The sequence below is a fragment of the Triturus cristatus genome, chromosome 3_1 (assembly GCF_964204655.1).
Source record: "Triturus cristatus chromosome 3_1, aTriCri1.1, whole genome shotgun sequence".
In the NCBI taxonomy this organism is placed as follows: domain Eukaryota; kingdom Metazoa; phylum Chordata; class Amphibia; order Caudata; family Salamandridae; genus Triturus; species Triturus cristatus.
Genome location: NC_140583.1, coordinates 214,535,239 through 214,559,856, shown reverse-complemented (window position 1 = coordinate 214,559,856; position 24,618 = coordinate 214,535,239). Strand labels below are relative to the sequence as shown.

General features: G+C 49.3%; 1 protein-coding gene across 3 annotated transcripts in view; it reads right to left on the bottom strand.

Moving 5' to 3' along the window:
* The window catches only part of SCAPER (S-phase cyclin A associated protein in the ER), a 3,109,515-nt gene that overhangs the window by 942,383 nt on the left and 2,142,514 nt on the right, over positions 1–24,618 (bottom strand). For all 3 annotated transcript variants that reach the window (XM_085643688.1, XM_085643687.1, XM_085643686.1), the window contains exon 24: positions 23,057–23,172. In XM_085643688.1, the coding sequence (XP_085499814.1) occupies positions 23,057–23,172 (116 nt within the window). The remainder of the gene's footprint in view (positions 1–23,056; positions 23,173–24,618) is intronic.

Sequence of the window (24,618 nt, the reverse complement as noted above, 5' to 3'; positions counted from 1 at the left end):
TGTCAGCAATACAAGAACAATTTCTTCTATAAGTAATCATGACACTCTAAAAGTCAATAACACAGACTCAAAAATATAGGAAAATACCACCACCAATACACCGATAGTGCAATGGAAAAACTTTGTGAACAAAACTTAACATTACAGATATTCCTCTCACCTAGTAAATCATACCAACGTCCCCTGAATTGATTAAAGTCATGCGCTGTAAATCCGTCACTTTCTGGATTAGTTCTGATAAGAGAGCACATAAGAAAAAGGACAAATGTTGAACCCGAAACTGGATATAGATGTGAGTTTAGTAATACTCACATGAGTTTTGGAAGTCATTATTATAACTGTTTCTCACCCTGTTAAATCTGTGTCCACTTTAATGTTCTTGTCGAGTATTTAAAAGGCAGCCTGGGACACGTAGTGATCGAGCCGCATCACATGTTGTGATTGAGGTACCCCTTCAGGTTCGGGAACCAAATAACGGACCTTGATAAGCCCTGTATTTAACAATTTCAAGAATATAGTTTCAATAAAAGTACCCAAAAGCAAACTGAGAAAATTGTAAGTGTTTAAAAACGGAGGACGAACTACATCGTTAAAACTAATGTGCTCCCGTGAGCGTGTCTGGCTATGTGTTGGCCGTGATAGCATGAGGCTTCTTCAGTCAACATGGCACAAAATATTTACATGGCCTCTAACCCCTTTGTCCAATCGGGCATAAACTCGGTTAAGATCATCTACCCACCCAACCTATCGCTAAAGGCTAAGAAAACCTATAAGCACAATACCCTCAAGAGATGGTCCAAAACACTGATATCTGACACATATACATCAAATAAGGGCACTTTAGTAACTGATCTCATCTTCTACACAAATAGAAGAGAGAAGTGGAGAAAGGCCCTCACCTCTATGCTGCGCTCAAAACAAACCAAAACTTCACATGGTTTCCGTTTAACCACGCTTCCATCCACGACCCTTAAGGCGGAGCTGACTATCTCCTTTTACAATAATGGTAATGACCTTATCCAAGCGTCGGACCTGAACCTCAAGCGTATCAATTCTGCCTTTTTGAGGTTCAAGAACTCTCTAACTAACTCCAACACCTCAACTGACAGTCAAAATGTGCCACTCAATGGCTCTGATACAGAAGCGATTGACGGCCCCTCCTCCTCACTGCCCTCGCTCACGTCTGCTAACACGATCCCCTCAGCTTGACCCAAGTTAACAGATGCTATCTCAACACCCTACACCACGAACTTGGAAAACCCACGTCTACCTCGTGCCGATGAAGGTTTAACTGACCAGAGTACCTCACACCTGGTTGACAGCCGTACCAATGTTCATCCTCTACCTTGCCTCACTTCCTACCCTCAATCCCTGGTATCACACACTATTCATTCCAATAACGGGAATGATGACCACCCTACCAACCCTAACTATCAGACAGGATTGGATACTCACCCCTTAGGCCGTGAATCTTCCAATCTCATGGCCAGGAATCTTGTTGATGTTTCCTACACATTGAACAATAACATATACTCACCATCACTAAAACCACACGCTTCGCCACCCTCTGTTCCACCAAACACCACTCCGCCTCTCCCTACTCCCACGCCAAGTCTGATCCCTATCACGGGTATGACCCTATCTCCTTATTTAACTGTGCCAATGGTCCTACGCAACCCTCTACTAACCATACCACAGGGAACCTATCCCACCTGCGCGAGCTACTCCTGCGAACAAGTGCTCATACAATCAAGGCCTTGAGAAGAAGATTGATGACCTCAAACATGATATATCGGTAGTCAAAGAACTGGTGCAAAACATTCTGCAGTTCTCCTTGAAGATGGAGAAACCTAGGGTTTCATCCCCCGCGCAGAGGTATGATAGCTTCAATCCACAGAAGCTGTACTCTACCAAAAACATTACCTCATTCTGCTCCTATCCTAGCTCCAGCTGGAGCTCGAGGCCTCTACCTAATCACCTCTCCTGGCCCCACAGACCCCTACCTCAGTTATCTGATGAAGACATTCTCGACCTACTTGGGACTGTTAGAAATGGGATCTTTGGTTGGCTAAGGCTTGCGCCAAAGCCAGGCAGAGACCACCACTCTAGTCAGGGCAAGGGAGTTACACGCCAAAGATAACCCCTGCTCACCCCCTTGGTAGCTTGGTACGAGCAGTCAGGCTTTTCCCGGAGGCCATGTGTAAAGCATTTGCGCACGCACACAGCAACAACATCCCAGGCACACTACAAAAGGAACTCCACACAAGGTTATATATAAAAATAGCCTTTGCATTATCATAACACATAAGAATAGTAAACACATATACATGGTGCCACCTGGCACTAGGTCATATCTACAAGGGATTATATACACATGACAGGGCCCACTGGACCACTGTCAGAACCATCACAAAGCGAACTTAGTAAAGGTAAAACAGATCATAAACGTACAACCAGTAACCACTGGTAATCACTGTACTTAGCATCAGCCTGTAACAAACTACAGTATGCACAGTATCACATCAGGCTCGAATTACATTCTGCGCCAACCTCACCAGCATAAACACATTATGCAATCCTCTCATAAGTCTAAACACATTAGACCCTAACCTCCTAAGCATAACTCACATTAGGGGCATAAATCACACAGTGAAACATAATCTCACTAGTATAAACCATAATATGCAAAACAACCTCCTAATCGCAAGAACCACATTTAGAGGTATAAAACAGGGTGCGTAAACCATACTACATGAATTACATTTCCTAGCAGCACAATCACATTAGGGCCTGGTGCCCTACAAACCTCCCAGTCCCCCTGGCCAACTACGAAGGGGCTCAAATGCCCTATGTACAGAGTGTCAGGGCGCGCTGCCAATGTAGCGGAAGTCAAGGGTGCGCACTCTGCGCAGGCCTAAACGTTGCAGCTGGCACTAAGTGCTGCGCAACTGTGAAGGGGTGGGGCAAAGGAGTGCATCTCCTAACTTCAAAAAGATATGTCCCCAAAGCACTGAGGCCTAAACGGGGCAGCTGCCCACTACTTGCTGGGAAGCTGTATATCTCAAAATGAGGCCTGGCACCACTGTGCCCTTTAATGCAATTTGCCAACGTTGGAGCCACACGGGGCTCTAAAACAATCATGGCCACAACTAAGCAAAAGTACGGGCCCCACTGGCCCTCAGGTCACCCCTGGGGCCTTTAAACAAAGATGGCCCACATTGGAGCGCACGGGCTTTCCTTCACAAATATGCGCCAAAAAGAACTTGCCCCCAATCAACTGTGGCCCCCTGGGGCTCTCTTGGCCATTGCAGAAACTGCCCCAAAGCGTGGGCGCGCACTGGCGCTTTAAACAAAACATGCCCCATGTTGGAGTCACCCGAGCTCGAAAACTAAACATGGCACACGTTGGAGCGGCCCGCTGCGGCGGGTCTGCTCAGCAAGTAAACAAAAGGTGACACCCTCAAGCCCTCTCTTACCTGCTCTCACTGCGGCATCTCTGCTGCGATCTCCAGCCCCCTAGTCTTGCACTTGTGGCAGCACGTGGGGTTTCCCTCACTCATGGGAGACCCGCGCTGCCCTCGGCGGCCTCTTCTGTCCACCCTTGCCGCCTCCTGGGACCCGGGACTTCTGCAGACATAGGCGGGGCTCTTACTCGCACAAGGGAGCCCCGCAAAATCGCCGCAACACTTCCCTTCACCCGGGCCCCCTCCTGGGACCCGGGACTTTTAGATGGAGTCTGCGAGGCTCCGGGCGGATCTCTGGCGGCGAGCGGGACTTCCTTTCCTCAAGCAGAAGTCCCGCCCCACTCCAGGCATCGGCTGCCTGACTTCCTGGTCGGAAGGACCGGGCCGCAGCGGTGATTTCATGAAACCGTCACATCGCGGGGTGGGCACCCGCATTAAAGATAAGCAGCAGGCGACATGTGGGGTGCGCACCCACTATCGGCATATAAAAAAATAAGCGGGGTGGGCACCAGCGATCGTAGAACACAGAGGCGGGGTGGGCACCCACCAGGATAACGATAATCGCGGCATCAACAGCAGGGTGGGCACCCGCAAGAACCCAACGATGCGGGGGAATCCCTACGCTGGGGATTCCCTCTAAAAGGGATTGAAGTGCTCCTCCTCAGCTGCAGGGAGCACAGCGCTATGAAAAGCGCTTTTAGGAAATAAAAGGTAAAGCGGTCACAGGCCGCTAGAGCAGTGTCATGAAGGATTAGAAAAATGGATCAAAGTCAAAGGGGTCCCAGTAAAAAGGTCCTCAAAGATGAAAAAGGGCAATGCAGGGCCCAGGGAGGCAAGCCCTCATGGTACCCCCCCCCCCCCCCCCCCTGGGCCCCAGAAGCAGCACGCCCTAGCAGGAACAGAACAGGAACACTGAACATTTTCATGGGGTCACAGCCCCTATATTTATATGCCCTTTTCATTTGTGTCACAGCACAGGGCTTGGGGATACCAGTCAGAACTGGTTTAGGGGAGCTTTGGAGCACTTTGTTTTGCTCAGCTCCTCTCTCCTTTGTCAGGTGGGGGCCCAGGGATTAGACACAGCACAGGGGGTGGAGCCAGCATTGTGGAGGGTAGGCACAGCCCTATTCAGGTCCCAGGTGCAACTCCTCCCTTCTATCTGCATGCAGATCTCTCTATTCACCACTGGGCAGACTCACCTTGGCTCCTGGAATTCCCCAGCCCTCTCAGCTCCTGTCAATCAAAAGCCAGACATGCACTCCACATCAGGCAGGCAGACACATAGCACACAGAAATGCCAACTTCTAATAGTGGCACTTCTCCACCAGTCACCATAAATCTGCGCACACCATTTCACAGCATTTATTCTCACGAGTCCGCACATACTAAACTCGACCCTGCACTCCTCTCATACCAGGAATTACCATGGACACACATATCCCACATGCATTCCTATGGGAGGGCAGGCCAATCTCACCACACGCACTCAGAGCGCGCACGCACTTTACACTGGGCCACAGTGCTAAAGTGTCCAGAGGCCTAAAATCACTACCACCATGTCAGAGCTTAAGGCAAAAAGTTCAGGGGTGAACCTGCCAAAAAGGGCCAAGTCCAACAGGGACCGACACTGAATCAAAGATGGTCTCCCAACCCAACTTTACTCTTAACATCCCCTCAATCATTGCTAACGCTGACAGGGAACCAAGCCTTAACCTTAGAAAGTTGAACACAGAGAACCTACTTCACATAAACACCTCGACTCAAGAGGTGGTCACTTCCAACCGGCACATCAACGCAATGCTGCTCAATTGTAGATCAGCTGTTAAACACGCAGCTGATATTTCTGATCTCGTCACTGCGCATAATTTGAACCTACTGATCCTCACTGAAACCTGGCTCAGTAATACTTCCTCCCCAATTCTTGATTTCTTAATCCCTCCTGACTACTCTATACTCAGAAGTGATCGCCTGGATAAAACAGGCGGGGGCATTGCCTGCATTCATCGCTCCAACCTCACAATAAAACAATCCTCTTGTACTGTCTTATCCACGTGTGAACAGCTAGTCTCTGAAATCTGGAACAAAGGCAAGAAGATTTGTGTGCTGCACTCGATATATCACCCTCCTGGTGACAATCTAGTCTTCACTGAGCAAATCATGGAGGTCAACAGCTCGAGCTCGGACCAACTCTGCCACATATTCCTCTGAGACTTCAACCTTCATTGGAATGACACAAATGATCCAATTGTCCTTTCCTTTAAGACCTTTCTCTCTGACCTCAATTTCTCACAGCTCTGTAAAGGTCATACTCACAATAAAGATGCCATTCTAGACCTCATCATTGCCAAAGTCAACTTCATATAAATAGGGGAAATCCTACCCTGAGACTGGTCTGATCACTTTCAAATTCCCTTCCTCATCTTAGACAAGGGACTGGATCGACAGGGGCAACCCCTTAGAGCGAAATAAATGATCCGCAATATGAGGGACCTCGACATTAACTTGTTAACCTCAATCACCAAAAATAAACTACAGCTCCCCTCTAATTTGACCAACCTTGACGATCTTTCTGAGCACTACTTTAACACTTTTTCTAACATTCTTGACTCTGTTGCTCTGAAACAGCTCAAAAGGATCCCAGTCAAACTCTCTAAACCATGGTTTAATGGTGCCCTAAATGATGAACGGCGAAATCTAAGACTCTCTGAGAGACTCTGGAGAAACTCGCCTTCCACAACAGCACTCTCTCAATTGAGAAAGTTGAGAAGCGTTTACAACAAACACATACACATACACCAAAAATCGACCACTTCAGATCTCAACTAGATGGACCTAAAATAGACCAAAAAAACTCTTTGAACTCATTAAGGAACAATCTATCCAATCCTCTAACCAGAGCTCTGCTCCGCTATCCCTGCTCCCTAGTGGTGATGATTTTACAGCTCACTTCGCTGAAAAAACAACGAAAATAGAGCTGGAGCTATTACCCACCACCCCAACTTTATTATCCAAAATACCACCCCCGCAGAATCAGGGGAGGGGGCTGAATCATTGACAATTTACCACCGGCCTTTGGGCAGCTCTCTCAAAAACAACGCTGCTTGGAGCAGTTTTCTAATACCAGACTACACTGAGATACTTTGCAACACATCATCCATCAAACCCTCCAACCCCTTTGGAGATCCACTACCCGCCAAGCTCTATAAAGATTTAATCTCAGCCGTTCTCCCTCTTTGGTCCAAGATCATTTATGAATCCCTCATACAGGGAAAGATCCCAGACTGCCTAAAAGTTGGGCAAGGTACTTACATTCCTAAGAAGCCCAATGCGGACCTATCAGATCCTAACAACTTTCGACCCATCACCAGCAGCATGACTCTTGCGAAAGCGCTGTAAAAATGCGTTCATTCACAGCTCTACAAACGTATTGAGAAATATCATCTCCTGAATCCTCACCAGTCAGGATTCAGAGCAGGACACAGCACTGAAACAGCACTAACGCACATCGTTGATGACGCCGTGAGAGCCCTTGACCAAAATGTCCCTTGTCTCCTGATCCTTCTAGAACTGTCATCAGCCTTCGATACCATCAAACATGAAAACTTGATTGATTTCCTACAAAATAGGATGGGATTGTCGGGCCCGGTACTAAATTGGTTTGCCTCCTTCCTTCACAACCGCACGCAAAGGATCAAAGTTAATCATGCCCTAGCTTCCAGTACCCTGGTTCTAATTGGAGTTCCCCAAGGCTCGACGCTCTCGCCCACTCTCTTCAATCTATTTATGGAGCCTCTTGCAGTCATTCTGAACAGAGCCAACATTCAATACCACATGTATGCGGATGACATGCAATTGTACCTGAAGATCTCATCACAGGAGGACATAAAAACTTTAAATGCTGCACTTGCACAAACTCAACAATGGCTAGCCGAAAACCATCTCTTACTAAATACTCTCAAAACAAACGGAATTTATTTTGATCATCCCGCCTAATCACTCAGCTCCTACCCTTGACTGGATTAAACAACTAACTGCTCTGAACTGCACACCTCATGTTGTAGACTCTGCCAAATCTTTAGGTGTCACCTTGGATAAACATCTAAATATGCAAGCACATATCAGCTCAGCGCTACTACTAGGAGAGCCAATTTCCAACTCAACACACTGAAGAAAATCAAACCATTCCTCCCCCCCAAAGACCTCAGGCCGGCGGTACAATCCTTGATTATCCCTAGATTGGAATATGGATTGGTGACCCTAGCAGGAATTCCCAAAGCCAGCTTAGCCCCACTCAGAGCTACATTGAATGCTTCAGCCAGGCTTTTAACGGGATCGAGGAAATTTGATCACATTTCACCCGACCTGTTGCAGCTAAACTGGTTATATTTTGAAGCTAGAATCCAACTCAAGATTGCTTGTCTGACTCAAAGCCATACAACACAATACTCCATACTACCTAGCAAATAAACTTGAACTATCGGGCTCTAGCAGGACCCTCAGAAGTACGTCCACCCTTCTCTTGAAACCGCCAAGATTCAAAAAGAAAAGATCGTACAACCGTGCGTTCACCGGTCTTGCTACTAGAATCTGGAACTCCTTACCTTCCGAGATCAGATCAAATCCTTCTACTACTTCCTTTAAAAAACTGGTCAAAAGACTACTAATGAACGAACTTTAAATCGCACTGATCATATTCGGGTGTTTTGTTGTTAACCAATTTTCTTTGATGTATTCTCACTGGTGTTCTATATGTTTTTACCTTCTTTTTGCACTTGTTTTTTCCCAGTCCTCAATAGCTCCTTTAACTGCATCATTTGTTGATTTTTGCTTGATCCCCTTTTGTTTATATTCCTTGAAGCTCATCGCACATCTTGGTTCCTTCTATTGTATGATGTTTTACTCTGAGCGCTATATGGCGCCTCTGATACACCCTACTCGTTACTCTTGTATGTTTTCCCACAGTTTGTACTCTCACTTACCTCCTTTATGTTTTGTATAATAGCTGAAGACTACTCTGTACAGCGCTCTGATACCCATTTGGGTCTTGTTCGCGCTCTATAAAACTTTTCAAAATAAAAAAAAAAAATATATATATATATATATATGATATTTGACCCTATTGTTACAAAATGTCAACAGTAACATAGGCACTTACGAGATGTTAATGTTTTAAACATCAGTAAACTCATAGATAACCAAATAAAAACAAAGAGATGAAAACCTTTACATTCTCTCTATGCACCAACAGCACCAATATTTTTTTTCAAAGCATCTTTCTCTTACTTACAAAATTATTAAAAAATATACCTTAAAGCAATAAAAACGTTCAATATTGCCAGAGAAAACACCATTAGAGTATATCAAAACAGAAAGAGAAATAAAAACTGAGCAGATGTATGAATTCACACAAATGTCAGACAAAAAAGATTTAGAATCTTATTAAGAAAAAACAACTCACGTCACCAAGTACCTCTATAGCCCCTCGTTTTAATCTTGCTTCCTGTGCCGCACCCATCTGTTTACTCGCTCATACACCTCAAATGGGCAGGTCAGGTGTGTGGTGTGTGAGCTGTTCTGAGGTGAATTAAAGTGGAAGATGCCATTTTGAAGGACTTCAATAAGTAAGTAGTTCTTTACTACAACCTTATTTATTCATTCAGGGGCGGACTGGGAACCGAAACCGGCCCTGGCACACTGCTCGGCCGGCCCCCTTGGAGGGGAGGAGGGGGATGCGGGCGAGCTGTTTGTTAGGGCCCCGGTAAAAAAAAGGCCCACAGGGGCATAAAACCGACCCCCCACCCTGGGTGCCTGCCGGGGAAACGCCCGTTGCCCACTACGGCCAGTCCGCCCCTGTATTCATTCGTTCCCTGATACTTTAAGCCAAGATTTAAACATGGCAACTTTCTCCCAATTCGGAGGTGTGCAGATGACAATGAACTTCTCATTGTATCAGTACAAAGGAGGGACCAGGGGCTAGTTATGGCCCAGTGCCCGTGCTCCTAACATGAAACGTGTAATCAAAAGAGGGGCACTGTTCCGGTAGAGGGGTACAGTATGTCACCTACTCGCTATGAGGAAAAAATGAGGGAGTAAGGAAGAGGGGGAGAGAAGAAAAGTGTAGACACTCCTAGGTGTGGGCACCCACTTGTGAGAGGGGAGAGCTAGTCTTGCCTCTTGTTGCCCTCAGACACCCCGAAGGATGTTATGCTTCATCATCGGACGTTTACTCCTCGTCGGGTCGGCGCTGCAATGCCCTACAGGTCCCCCAAAGGGTCACTTTGGCAGAGATCTTTTTAGAGAACAGCCGTTTGATGCATGCAGGAGTGTGGGGAGGGTCCTCTTGGATGGTGGTGGAGCTGATTGTTTCACTGACACATATTTGCACTCTCCTTTCAGTACACAGAGTTCAAAAGAACGTAATATTGGAGTACCTCAAAAGACCAGTGAAATGGGTAGATGTGCCCACATATTTTTGATACTGGACATGGCATCAGATGGATCTCAAAGAGCATAGGGGATGGTGAAGAGACTCCAGTCTAAGCTTGCGTCACCTAGGTGTTGTTGATAAGTATTAAAAAGGAAGAATTAGGCCAGGCAAAAGGTTTCATTTGCCTGGTCAAAAACGGGATGCATTTGAAAAAAATAAAAAAATGGAAAGTTTTAGTTTCATTTTTTAAGGGCAGGCAGTGATGTATGGGACCATTGCCTGCCCTTAAAAAATAATATTGCATGCATTTGCAAAGGGGAAGGTGTCCCCTGGGTCACCTTCCCATGTGCGAATGCATTACCACCAACTAGTGGTAGGTGGTAATTTGCGAGTTTTTTATGACTGCAATTACGGGCGCACAGAACAAGTTACTTACCTTCGGTAACGCATTATCTGGTTGAGACTATCTAGCTGCAGAATCCTTACCTTTGAATTTGCCAGGCGTCAGGCTGGTTCCGGAAACTTTTGCTGAGCAATACCCCTTTGTGCGCAATGTCGGGTGGCTCCATTCGGCTCCGCGTGAGGTCCCTGGCGTTGGTTATGACGTTGCGGTGCCTACATAGGTGCCACCCAGGCGTGCAGCAGCAGTACTTTTTGTTTTTCCCACACTAGAAGTGCAGAGCAACGAGTGACTGATGAAAACGTGTGCAAAACTAGGGCGCTGAAAGGGGAGAAACCCTAGACCTACAACATCAGTCCGCAAAGCGGAGAGGCATGGGTGGGGCTGTAAGGAATCTGCAGCTAGATAGAGTGTCTACCAGATAATGCGTTATCAAAGGTAAGTAACTTGTTCATCTGATAGAGACTTCTAGTTGCAGATTCCTTACCTTTCAATCAGATACCCGAGCCATACCATCCAGGTGATGGGTTGCAGACTCAAGAGCTAGACTAAAAAGTCTTGCAGGACTGAGTGGGCAAAATGCCCCTCCCTGCGCACTTGACCATCAAGGCAATAATGTTTTGTGAACGTGTGCAGTGATGCACATGTTGCTGCCTGACTGAGACAATCCGTGCCAAACCCGTAGTCGCAGCCTTTCCCCTGGTGGAATGGGCCCTTAATCCCTCGGGGGCTGCATCTTTGCAAAGGCATAACAGATTTTAATGCAGAGAACAACCCAGCAAAAGATGGTTCTTTTTTGCACTGCCTTTCCCTTCTTTGCTCTCACATACCCCACAAAGAGTTGGTAATCCACCCGGAACTCTTTTGTGCGGTCAAAGTAGAACGACAATGCTCTTTTTGGGTCCAGTCAGTGGAGACACTCCTCTTCCTTAGAGGGATGTGGGGGAGCGAAGAAGGAGGGCAAAGTGATGTACTGACCCAGATGGAATGGGGTCACAACCTTTGGCAAAAAAACATGCCCTGGTGCGAAGCAACCACCATGTCCTGAAAGGACATAAGATAAGGGGGCAAGCTGGATAACGCCTGAAATTCACTTACCCTCCGGGCCGAAGTAATCGCCACTAAGAAGGCTGTTTTGATGGTCAACAGCAGGAGGGGACAATTGTGCAAAGGCTCGAAAGGAGCTCACATCAGATAAGTGTGGACCAAATTAAGGTCCCAATATGGAATAACAAAGGGAGTAGGTGGAAATATATGAACCAACCCTTTCAGAAATCTATTTACAACAGGAGATTTAAAGAGAAAAGGCTGGTCTGGCAGCTGCAAAAATGCAGACACGAGCAGAAAGGTAACCCTTGAGAGTTCCAAAAGCAGAGCCCTATTGGGCAAGGGTAAGAATGAACAAAAGGACAGTAGAAAGAGGAGCAGAAAGAGGGTCAACAGACCTTTCTGTACAGTATAATACAAATTTCTGCAAACGGCAGGCGTATACCGACTTAGTGGGGGGCCACATGGCCGGCAGAATAACATTACAGACTTTGGGAGGAAGGTCAAAAGCCATCAACTGCCGCCGCTCAATCTCCACGCATGGAGGCGCAGAGTTGACAGGTCCGGGTGGAGAACCCTCCCCTGCTGCTGCAACAGAAGATCCTCCCAAAGGGGCAGCCTAATCGGTGGATCAACACTCATGCTCAGAAGCTCTGGATACCAGACTCTCCTTGCTCAGTCTGGCGCCACAAGGATGACTTGGACCCGGTCGCTCCTGATCTTCTTCAGAACCCTGGGCAGGAGTGGTATGGGCGAAAAGGCGTACAACAGGCCTGAGTTCCACTCGCAACTAAACGCGTCACAGAGTGATAGCTGCCTTGGAAACTCCAGCGCGCAGTACCGCTGACATTGCGCGTTCTCTTCAGAAGCGAACAAATCTAACCAAGCTTCTAACCACTGTTGAAAGAGACGTTGCACCACCTCCGACTGGAGACGCCATTCGTGATCCTGAAGGCATCGACAGCTGAGATCATCTGCCCTGGCGTTCACAGAACCTGCCAGGTGTTGAACCACCAGGGTCATGCCCTGCTGTTCCAGCCATGCCCAGAAATGCAGGGCCTCTCGACAAAGGGTCCAAGACCCCACCCGCCTTGCTTGTTGCAGCACCATATAGCAGTGGTGTTGTCTGTGAACACCTGCACCAACTTCCCCTTGACAGAGGGAAGGAATGCTTGCAATGCCAACCGAATCGCTCGGAGGTCCAACAAGTTTATATGAACTCCGTCTCTGCCGGAGACCAGTGACCGCTGATCTCTGCCTCTCCCATGTGGCCGTCCCATCCCAGAAGAGAAGCATCCGTCACAACTGTGAAATCTGGTTGGGGAAGGGAGAGAGGTCTGTCGTTTCCCAATCGCGGTTCGTTAACCACCACTGCAGATCCTTCGCAGTTCCTTCCGAGATCTGAACTACGTCGGTGAGATATCCCAGATGCTCTGCCCATTGGAACTTCAAGTCCCACTGCAGGGTCCGCATACGTCACCTGGCGTGTCTTACCAACAGGATGCAGGAGGCCATGAGACCCAACAGCCTTAGCGTTAACCTCACCAGAATCCAAGATAGAGGCTGAAACATCGGAATCATAACCTGAATTTCCTGGACTTGCTGCTCGGGAGGATAAGCCCGAAACTGCACTGTGTCCAGAACAGCTCCGATAAAAGGGAGCATCTAAGAAGGAGTCAGGTGTGACTTAGGGAACCCCAGAGAATGCAAGAGGTCAGCCGTAGTCTGAAGGTGGGAGATGACTGCCTGGGGCGAGGACGCCTTCAACAGCCAGTCGTCTAGGTAGGGGAAGACTGAAACCCCTTACCTGTGCAGATGAGCTGCAAACACTGCCATCACCTTGGTGAACACCCGAGGAGTGCTGGTAAGACCGAAGGGGAGCACGGTAAATTAAAAGTGCTTGTGGCCTACCTTGAATTGCAGGTAATGCCTGTGGCCCGGCAGGACGGGAATGTGAAAATATGCATCCTGCAGGTCCAAGGTCACCATCGAGTCTCCTTGATCTAGGGCTGACAAGACCTGAGCCAACGTGAGCATTTTGAATTTCTCCTTTCTGAGGAAGAGATTGACGGTATGAAGATCTAAAACGGGCCAAAGCCCCTTCTTCTTCTTTGGAATCAGAAAGTAGCGGGAATAACAGTCACTGCCTACTTCTGAAATTGGGACCCTTTTTATAGCTCCTTTGGCTAAAAGAGCAGTAACTTCCTCTTGGAGCATCTTCAAATGATCCTCCGCCAGCAGTTTGAGTTGGCGGAATAGGAGGAGGTAAAGAAAGGAAAGGAAGAGAGTAGCCCTCCTAGATGATCTGCCAGGCCCACTTGTCCGTTGTTATAGATCTCCAGCAGGGGAGATGATGACAAATTCTCTGACCCACTGGAGTAGTGTGGTCCTGCAGAATCAGCTTAGGAGTGCTTGGAAGCTGCAGCTGCTGGGGGCAGTGAGGTAGACCACTTCTGTCCTCCATTCCGAGGACGGAATGTACCACGTCCACGCACAGCTTGGGCAGTCTGTGTGGTAAAGTGGCTGGGATAGGGCTGACACGGCTAGAAACCCCTTCCATTGCACGAAAGGGGCGTAAGGAAGACTAGCCACGAGGAGTGGAGGAGAGGCCCAAGGATCTGACCGTAGCTCGAGAGTCCTTGAACCTGACCAGGGACGAATCTGCCTATTCCCCAAAAAGGCGGGTTCCATCAAAGGGCATGTCCATCAAATTGCCCTGGACATCCACCGAAAAGCCAGTTGTAGGAAGCCAACCAAGGCCCATCAAGCCACCGTCGTCGAAATTGATCTGCCAAGAGAATCGGTCGTATCCAGACCACAACGTATGGTGAATTTTGCTGCATCTCTCCTGTCTTTGACAGCTTGAGAGGGCACAGCCCGGGCCTCCTCTGGGACCTGTGGCAGCACCTGCACAACCGTCTCCCAAAGAGAGTGGGAGAAACGGCCCAATAAGCATGCGGTATTCACCTACCGCAATGCCAGACTGGAGGAAGAAAACATCTTCCCAAATGAGTCCAGTCTCTTGGATTCCCTATCCGGTGGAGCAGAAGGGAATGTGCTCTGGGAAGTAGAGGCCTGCACCACCAAACTTTCTAGGGGGTGGGGTTGGCTGAGGAACTTTGCACTCCGCCATCGCCCAGCTCCGGGCGACCCAATCGTCCTATTCACAGGAGCCCCGGTGCTAGGCTTGGACCATGTTCCTAGAAGGACGTCCATAAGTGCCTCATTAAAGGGCAATAGGGGTCAGAGGTGAAAGCCCCAGGTTGAAGCACTTCGGTCAGGAGATTAGTCCTGACCTGCACTGAGGCCAACTCCAGTCCAAGATCCTCAGCTGCCCTCTTAACCACCATAGCAAAGGACACACACTCCACTCCTCCATAGCTACTGTAGGAGGAGAGAGAATGCCTGTGTCTAGGGAAGTAACCAGACCACTGGTTTCCCCAAGTTCCCCATACCAGTCCATAGTCTCCTCAGAGACATCCTGGTTCTCTAATGGGTCCCTAGACTCCTCCCATTCCTCTCTTGTGCCCAGCACATCCACAAAGTGCTCGGGCGACAACATAGAACCCCTGGGTTCTGTTGACGTCATAATCGGCGTCGCTCGATGCCGTTCCGGCTCCGAGTCATCAGGGATGAGGATGGGGCTTGCGCCACTGATGGGCATCGGCGACGTCTCAGGTACCGACTTCGGGTTCGATGCCGGGGGAGGTCGCGTTGGCACAACCGGCGTCGATCCGGATCCCTGAGGCCCCACCGGCGCCAAAGCTGATGGCATCATACCCAATGGGGCCCCATCCGACCCGGCAGGGCCCGAAGGCTCACCAGCGGGGCTGTTCCGCTCAAATACATGGCGCATGGGCTCGTAAAAATCTTTAATTTGAGCGGGAGGCGCGAAGGCGACTCAGACTCCGCAGAACCGTGCCTAGAGCACCGGTGCTCCTTACATCTCTCGACAATGGACAGTTGAGGTAAAGTCGACTTCTTCTTCTTCTTCTTCTTTTTGTGCCTCTTCCCCGACCTCGAATGGGAGGTAGGGGACTTAGGGCTTCGTGAGCGGTCGCGCGACCTCCTCTTCTTCTTCAAACGGGACCGAGACCTCCTCTGTGTCTCGCTTAAGGGACTCGACTGCCGGGCAGCGAGCAACTTCATCGCTCCCACCCTCAAGGTCTTCGGAGCCCTCCCCCAACAGTCTGAACACGACTTTGAATCGTGGTTGCGTTCAAGACACCACAGACATATGCGGTGGGAATCGGTAACCGACATCATGCGGTAACAAGTCCCGCATGGTTTAAAACCTGTCTTCCTACCCGACATCCCTCGCACACAAAGTCGCTACACAGAAAAATGTAGACAAAAGTCGAGAAAAAAGCCTGCCAAAAAACGGCAGATGGGTAGCTTTTCCCGGATCGACACTTAACTGGCGCAGAAAGAAAAGAACTAATGTCCGCCTGCCGGGGTGGTGCCCATGTAGGCACCGCGATGTCATAACCGATGCTATCGATGCCAACGACGTCACGCGGAGACGAATGGAGCCACCCGACATTGCACGCAAGGGGTATTGCTCAGCAAATGTTTCCGGATCCAGCCGGACGCCTAGGAAATTCAAAGGTAAGGAATCTGCAGCTTGAAGTCTCTATCAGATACAATGCTACATAGCTTTGCGGTCATTATTAGGAAGAGAACGCCGGAGAGGGATCTGGTGTTGACCCAATCCTGATTCGTTAGCCACCACTGCAATTGGTGCGCAGTGCCCTCCGAGATCTGGAACCATTCGGACATTTTCCTTGATGCTGTGCCCACTGGAACTTCAGGTCCCACTGCAGAGCCCGCATATGCCACCTGGCATAGTCCACCAGCAGGATGCAGCAGGCCATGAGGCCCAGTAGCCTCAGGGTCAGTCTGACAAACCCGGGATAGAGGCTGAAAGATCGAAATCATAGCCCGAATACCCTGGACTCGCTGCTCGGGAGGATAAGCCTGAAACTGAGCTGTGTCCAGAACCTCTCCGATGAAAAGGAGCTTCTGAGAGGGAATCAGGTGTGACTTTGGCACATTGATGATAAACCCCAACAAATTCAGGTGATCAGCCGTAGTCTGGAGGTGGGAGACGATAGCCTGGGGCGAGCCCACCTTCAACAGCCAGTCGTCGAGATAGGGGAATACTGGAACCCCTGATATGCGCAGATGAGCTGCGACCACCACCATCACCTTCGTGAACACCCGAGGGACGCTGGTAAGGCCAAAGGGGAGCACGATAAACTGAAAGCGCTCATTGCCTACCATGAACCGTAGGTAACGCCGGTGAGCAGGCAAGATGGGGATTTGAAAATAAGGCATTGAGGGCAGACAGGACCTCAGCCAATGTCAACATTTTGAACTTCTTCCGGAGGAAGCGGTTGACGTTCCTGAGATCCAAGATAGAACGCAAGCCCGTGTCCTTCTTGGGCACCAGAAAGTAGTGGGAATAACAACGACAACCTACTTCTGGGGCAGGAACTCGTTCGATGGCTCCCTTGGCCAAGAGAGCAGTAACTTCCGCTTGGAGAAGGGCCAAGTGATCCTCCGTCATACGATGTAATTGAGGATGAATGAAAGGTGGGGTAGACTCAAAGGGGAGGGAGTAGCCCCTTCGGACTATCTGCAAAACCCACCTGTCCGACGTGACACTGAGCCAGTGGGGGAGGTGATGGCGAATCTTGCCGCCCACTGGCGAATGCTGGCCCTGAAAGGTCAGACTAGGAGGGCTTGGAGGCTGCTGCAGAGGGGGCGCTGGTGGAATGGCCCGCCCACTGGCCCCCAGACCCATGACGGTGGGTCCCACTTCCAAGCCGCGCTGAGGCTGGACAGCTTGCGCAGGACTGTGACCCTGGACAGAAAGTGGCGGGGAATGCCTTCTGTAGCCATGTACGGGGCGAAAAGCAGACTGCGCGGGCAAGAGGAAGAAGCGAGGCCCAAGGACCTGGCCGTAGCCCTGGAGTCCTTAAAGCGTTCAAGCACGTTGTCTGCTTTGTCACCAAACAAACGACGGCCATCAAAGGGCATGTCCAAAAGTGTAGCTTGGACATCACCCGAAAAGCCAGTGGACCTCAGCCAGGCGTAGCGACTTAGGGCTACTGACGGTGAAATCGTCCTGCCCAGCGAGTAAGCGGTGTCCAGCTCACATTGTATGGCAAACTTCGGAGCGTCTCTCCTTTCTGCAACTGCACGAGAGAGCACAGCCCGGGCCTTCTCCAGGCACTGTGGCAGCACCTGCGCGACCGTGTCCCACACAGAATGGGAGTAACAGCCCATCAGACATGTGGTGTACACTGACAGTAGTCCTAAACTGGAGGAAGAAAACTTCTTCCCAAGATGGTCCAGCTGCTTGGATTCCCTATCAGGTGGTGCGGTAAGGAATGCGCCTTTGGAAGTCGAGGCTTGGACCACCAAGCGCCCGGGGGTGTGGTGTTGGGAGAGGAAAATGGAGTCGCCAGGGGACGGGTTGTGGTGTTGGGCAATCATCCTATCCACAGGAGCCCCTGGGTTGATCTTGGACCAAGTGCTCAAAAGGATGTGCGTGAGGGCCTCACTGAACGGCAGCAGGGGCTCTGAAGAGGCCACTGCCGATTGAGGCACCTCGGTCGGGAGTTTAGTCCTGACCGTCACCGTAGGAAGCTCAAGGTTTAAGGCCTCAGCCGCCCTACGCAACACCATTGCGTATGATGCACCCTCCTTCGTAGCTACGGTAGGGGGAGATAGCATGCCAAGGTCTGGGGAGGTGTCCAGACCACTGGCCTCACCAAACTCCTCTCTCCAGTCTGGTTCTTCTACCTGGTCTGCCAGAGGTCCACACACCCCTCCCAGTCCTCCTCACCCTCCTCTGGTAGCCACTCAGGGCGATAGGGAACATGAGGGGAGATCAGGGATACAAAAGTACCGGTCGGCGCCGGTCCGGGTCCACATCGAGGGGGAGGCTGGGGTAGACGTCGGTTGGGGAGACACCTGGCGTCGGAGGATGCCAAGGTTTCGCCAATGGATTTGGCGGCAGAGAAGGCATCATAAGGTAAACTGGCGCCAATCCGGATCCAGGCCTGGATCCCTGGGGGCCCTGTGGCACTGGACCCTAAGCCGCCGGCATCGAAGGCCTAGAACCCACAGCCGAGTCCGCAGGGCCCAAAGGCGCGCCAGCGGAGTCGGGCTGCTCAAAGGTGGAACGGAGGACTTCGTAAAAGCTACGAAGTTGGCAGGGGTCACTCCGGCTCCCGGAAAGGGAGGAAGGCTCGGAGCCGGCCCAACAGGCTCCGTGGGCGGAGCCAGGGCGACTATCGTCCGCAACCCGTGTTGCCTCCTGCGACGGACGGGAGTGAACGCAAAGAGTGACGATGCTTCTTCCCCTTCTTTTTGTGCTTTGACTTACCCGAAGATGAAGACTTCGAGGAGGAGTGGTGGTGATGGCTCCGCGACCGGTCCTGCGACCTCCCTCTCGACCGGGACCGCGATCGGCACGGAGCCGACTGCCGGGCCTCCAGAAGCTTTCGGGACTGCTCCCGCAAAGACTTCGGGCCATGGCCCGGCAGTCGGAGCACGGTCGTGCTCCAGGCACCATAGGCACACAAGGTGGGGGTCCGTTACCGACATCAGTTTGTGGCAGGAGCCACAAGGCTTGAAGCCTGCCAGAGGAGATGACATCCCTGTGCACCAGGTGTCCTGACGACTCGAAAAGAAGATGACAAAAAGTCGCCCTCCCAAAAAAAAAAAAGGGTAAAAAAGTGACTCGAGGTACCGCTCTCCGGATCTGCTCTGGCTGGCGTGGAAAAAAGAAAGAACTGACGTCAGTGCGCAGGGGCGGTGTCTAAGTAGATACAGTGACGTCATTCCGGCGATCACGGCGCCAACTACGTATGCAGAGTTGACGGACGCCACTTACCGACGTGCAGAGGTACTGCTGAAGAAAAATTCTCCAGATCCAGTCTGATGCCTGGGGGTATTCTAAAGTGAGGAATCCATCAATCAATCAATCAATCAATCACAGTACTTATAAAGCGCGCTACACACCCGTGAGGGTCTGAAGGCGCTGAAGGGTGGGGAGGGGTCCGCTGCTACTGCTCGAAGAGCCAGGTCTTGAGGAGCCTCCTGAAGGTGAGCAGGTCCTGGGTCTGACGTAGGTGGGTGGGGAGGGAGTTCCAGGTCTTGGCTGCGATGTAGGTGAAGGATCTGCCTCCGGCGGTGGTGCGTTGGATTCGGGGGACGGCGGCGAGGGCGAGGCTTGAGGAGCGGAGCTGGCGGGTGGGGGTGTAGAAGTTGAGTCTGCTGTTCAAATATGCTGGTCCAGTGCAGGTCTCTTTCAGATGCACAAATTACTAGATCTGGAAAAACAATACAAATGTACTCAATCACGGCGCACCTGGCAGAAGGTAATAGCGCTACAGATCAAACTGTGGTATCTGGGTGGCGACGTTGTTCACAAACAAATTAAGAACAGCATGGGTATGCAACTATACAGCACAGATGAAGGATCCAGGTTGAATCAGCCGAGGGAAAGCAGGAGACCTTTAGGCATTTTTAACAACAACTATGTAACGAAGAACCACACAGTTGAGTAGAGAGGAGGAATTAGTAAGCCACTGGCCTTACCAAGGCTGACTAAGGATGACAGAGGAAAATTAGAGGAACCTATTTTCAAGGAGGAACTATAACTAGCCATTAAGAAACTCAAACTAGGCAAGGCTCCAGGGCCAGATGGATACTCAGCCAAAGTTTATAAACATTGGCCCTAAATGCTAGAGTTGCTTTTGAAATAATTAAATGTCTTCTGCATGATTGAAACTGCATTACGATTCTACAGAAACCTGGGTAGGATACTGGCTTCTGTGCATCTTATGGACCAATATCCCTGATAAATGTAAACTGTAAGATGTTTTTGGGGATACTCACATCAAGAATAGGCTTCGTAATGCCTAAACTGGTCCATCCAGACCAGGTGTGCTTTACAAATGGAGGGCACACCGGAGACAACGCAAAGATGTTCCTGCACTGGATGGACGTAGCTGAGAAAAAGCAGGAACAGATTGTTCTTCTTTCACTGGATGGTGAGTAGGCCTTTGATATGGTCAACATGGGTTCATGATGGCAGGACTAATGCACATGGGCGTTGGAGAGGAGCTCATGGGTTGGACTCGGACAGGATACACAACACGTGGGCCTTCTAGTGTAAATAGGAGACTGTCAAAACAAATTCACATTTACATGGGTATGAGGCAATGGTGCCCTGGCTGCACTTTTGTTTTCTCTATACACTGAACTAATCCCACAGAGAATCAGAGACAATTAGGGCATGTAGGGGTAGGTACACTTGAAGCAGAGCTGCTTGCAGGTGATATACTCATGACCAGTCCGATCGCATCCACAAGATACCGGTTTCAGGAGCGGAATAGAATCCAGGAAACAGCAGGATTCAAAGGGTAACTCAAGAAAGTCTGAAGTCCTTTTGGTGTGAGTGGATAAGGAAACAGCAACACTTCTGCAGCACACCACATTATTGTGCACTGAACATGAAGTAGACTCCGGGGGCGGGGGGGGGGGGGGGGGGCGAGTGGGCGGGGCGAGTGGGCAGGGGAGCTTGTAGGTGTGAGAGCGAGAAAGGGAGGCTGGGAGGGAACTCTGCAGGGCTTTTATTATTAGTTATGCTATTCATGTTAATATAGACATACGGAAGTAGAATGAACGTCCTTTGCTCAAATACAATGCCGAAGCTTGTAGGAAATCAATAAAAATGAGTGAACCATAAGCCGAGCTCAGCATACATATCATCTGGGTGAAGTGATACTCGTCTGGCGCTCAGGGACGGATGCGGCCAGCAGTCTCTCCAGCTTCTCCTGCCTGACGGAAAATAGAATTTACGTGGGTTCCATTTTGGTTTAGGGACAGATAAATCATTAGTTGTGTCATTTTAAAAACGTTTAATTAACCCGAAGCAGTACAGTTATAACATGCAGCCATCATGTTACTGCAGTGGATTCAAAGGTCGGATTAACAGTGTCTATAGCTGGATGGAGATATGTAAGGAGGGACTGATCTTTTTAGTTGCGAGTTCAACTGGTACAGAAAGGTTAGCAAAGGGAGGTTAACTGGGCCAGTGAGTAAACCAAACAGCAGGTATTTTAGGTCTACTGTGAAGGACTACAATTCTGCACGGTGCAAGACCAACTGTGCAAATCTCCATTGTGGGTACGTTGGCTGATCTTTGGGGTTATCAAACCAAAGTGGTTAGGTAAGAACAGGTATTCTTCAATATAATTGCAGAATTTATATGCGGCATTTGACAAGAAAACCTAAAACCTGCTTACTTAACTATGAAGGAAGATACACGTGGCACTAGAAACCATGTAAAAATTAATTGTAATATTAATCATCCGTCACCCCATAAAGTACATTCCGTGAACTAAATGGTAACCTGGCGCTGAAATAATTGGTTGTGTTATAAATAATGGTACTAATTTTCTTGATCTCTCAGCGATCAAAGACTGTGTTTGCGCCACTGGACTGGACCCTGAGGTCTTCATGAGGATGTCTGTGGAAGGCGCTCAACACAGTACTTACTACATTTGAGTGCGAGTCACTCGCTGCCAACCTGCCCTATCGCACAGCTGAATGAACTTGCTGCTGCGTCGGAACTCAGGGCCAGATATACGACTATTCCAATTCGTGCAATTTGCGACTCGCAAAACGTAATGTCCTAACGTGTGTCAGACACATTTAGCGATTCCCGATGGGGTTGGAAATGACCTGCCTTATCAATATTCATGAGGCAGGTCGTAATTTGCAACCCACTGGGAATGGGCTAGATGAATCACAGGGATGGTGGACTGCTAGGGACAGCAGACCACCTTGTCTGTTTGCTTTTTAAATAAAGCGGGAAAAAAAAATCCAAACTCAGACAGATTTCCTTAAAGGAAAATGGTACGCGTTTATAAGAAAAAAAATGAAAAGTTTTCTTTTCATTTTTTAAGGGCAGGCAGTGTCTGTGGGAAAATATTTTCACATACATTCACAAAGGGGAAGGGGTCCCGTGGGGACCTCTTCCCATTTGCAACTGGCTTACCACCTACTTGAAGTAGGTGGTAAACTGCAATTGTTTTGCAACCGCATTTGTGTTAGCAAAATAATCGTACATCCCCGTGTGACTCACTATTAGGAAGGGTTGCTCTTGGCACGCCCCTTCCAAATATCGACTCGCAAACCCTATTTTGCGAGTCGGTAATAGGTTAACCGACTTGCAAAATAGGGTTTGTATATGCTACAACCCTTTTTAGTGGTCGCAAATGTCCCGATTTTCTGTTTGCGACCACTAAAAACGGTCGTACATCTGGCCCTCAGTCCCTTTAACTTTATGTGATTGTTGAACGATATTTCTTCCTAATAGATGGTCCAGTATTCCTATTTTAATTACGTTTCCTTCCAAGGCACCCATGGCTCTGCACCTAGTTATCTATCTCACGTGGAAAGTGGCAGAAATGCCAAGTTTCACAATCACATGTTATGAACCGGATGCTTGGGGGGGAAACAACAGTGAAAGGTGTGTGTGCATAAAGCTATTTTATAGTAGGAGAAACATGTACTCAGTGACAGTTTAGGATCTCGCCTCCAATAAGTTTGGCGAATTCATTTATACCAAACATTTTCAGTAATAGACGATTTCAATACATGATTGAAAAGTGTGCATATAACACCATGACTTACTTAAGAGGAATGCGGGATGCTGCACCGGTGTTTGGGATCGAACTCGCAGCCTGCAGAATGTGCTCGAGTGCCGAGAGTCCTCCAGCCGCTCGGAAGGCAATCTGATCAGCCACATGCTGAGAAGAGAGGAAAGGGCACATTGAGAAGACTAAGCAGATAGCAGACTCCTTCCATAGATACAAGCAGGTCTATGATATAGTGATTGAACAAGAATGATAAGATAACATATCTGTCCTCTATAGACTGGTCCATTGAAGGAGGCTGGCTCAGTATATAATGTCCACCTAGGGGGAGGCATTGTGCACTAAGTCAAGGGAACCCCATAGTGATAGTGTTTATTTCCCTGATGGCCTTAGATCTCAAGTAGTAGCCCTGGAGAGCAGGTAAGGCTTATTCATGAGGGTATAAAGCGGGTGCAATTAGCATATAGTCAGTCAGCATGCTTCCATACAAGAAAAAACCACACCAGTGCTTATAAAAATACTCTAGTATTTATCTATACAACACTGATAGCTATCTTGGTATATCTCCTACCCGAAGATATCAAATACACATCAGAAACACTTCAAAAACAGGTAAGTAGCATAAAAAAAGCACATGAGGACCTACCGGGGCGCTAAACCATATACTAAGAAAGTAGTATATGAAGTAGGTACTAAAACGAGTCTGTTACCAAAGGATGGAGAAGGCCAGAGGAAGCAAAGGACCACCAGAGGTGAGTAGCTAGGGACCCCAAGGTGCCCAGGTACAGAGTGGTTATACTGGGTCAAACATCCATAGGATAACACAGGGTAAGTCGCGTTACTATTTTATTGTTTCAGGACCCTTCCCAAAGGACCCAGAGGAAACCAATTGGACCAAGGGAGGTTGGAAAGCCACCCTACCCGTGGATACCCAGGGAACCAGGATACCTACACCAGGGAGCCCGGGTTAATACGTACGAAGAGGTGTCAGAATCGTCCACAGGAGCCAATGGAGAGTCTTGTCAGTCCGGCAGCTACAGTGACTCATGGACCAGGACGGTGGAACCCAAACATGGATTCTGGATGAGTAGTTTTTGAAAGCAGAGGGGACAGAGTCCAAACCATCCAGAGGTGTCCACCACTAGTCGAAAGTTCTTGTTGTAGAAAGATGGAGTTGATGAAGCTGCTGTGGAGCCCAAGAGACGATACAGGAGCACAGGAGCCGTCCACAAGCTGTCCCACGACAGATGCAGGGAGGTCACTGGCTGGCAGGACCACCAACAAACCTTGGTAATCGCAACAGTCAGGTCGAAGAAAAAGATGCTTGGATGCTGACCAGCAAGGTCTGTGGGAACAACGTAGCAAGGTTAAGTCAGGGCCGGCCATCAGCACGAATTGTTGGAGCCTCCTCATGGACCCTCATGAACCGTCTGGCAGGAGACACAGGGAGTCACAACCCTCAGAAGATGGAGGCCCACAGTGGGGAGGATGCAGGCAGGCTGCTGTTCTTGAAGCATGGCGATGCTGGGGCTTATTGGAGCTTGAAGATTTTCCGTGAAGAGAGACAACAAACCTTGACCCAGTGCACACGGATGCAGT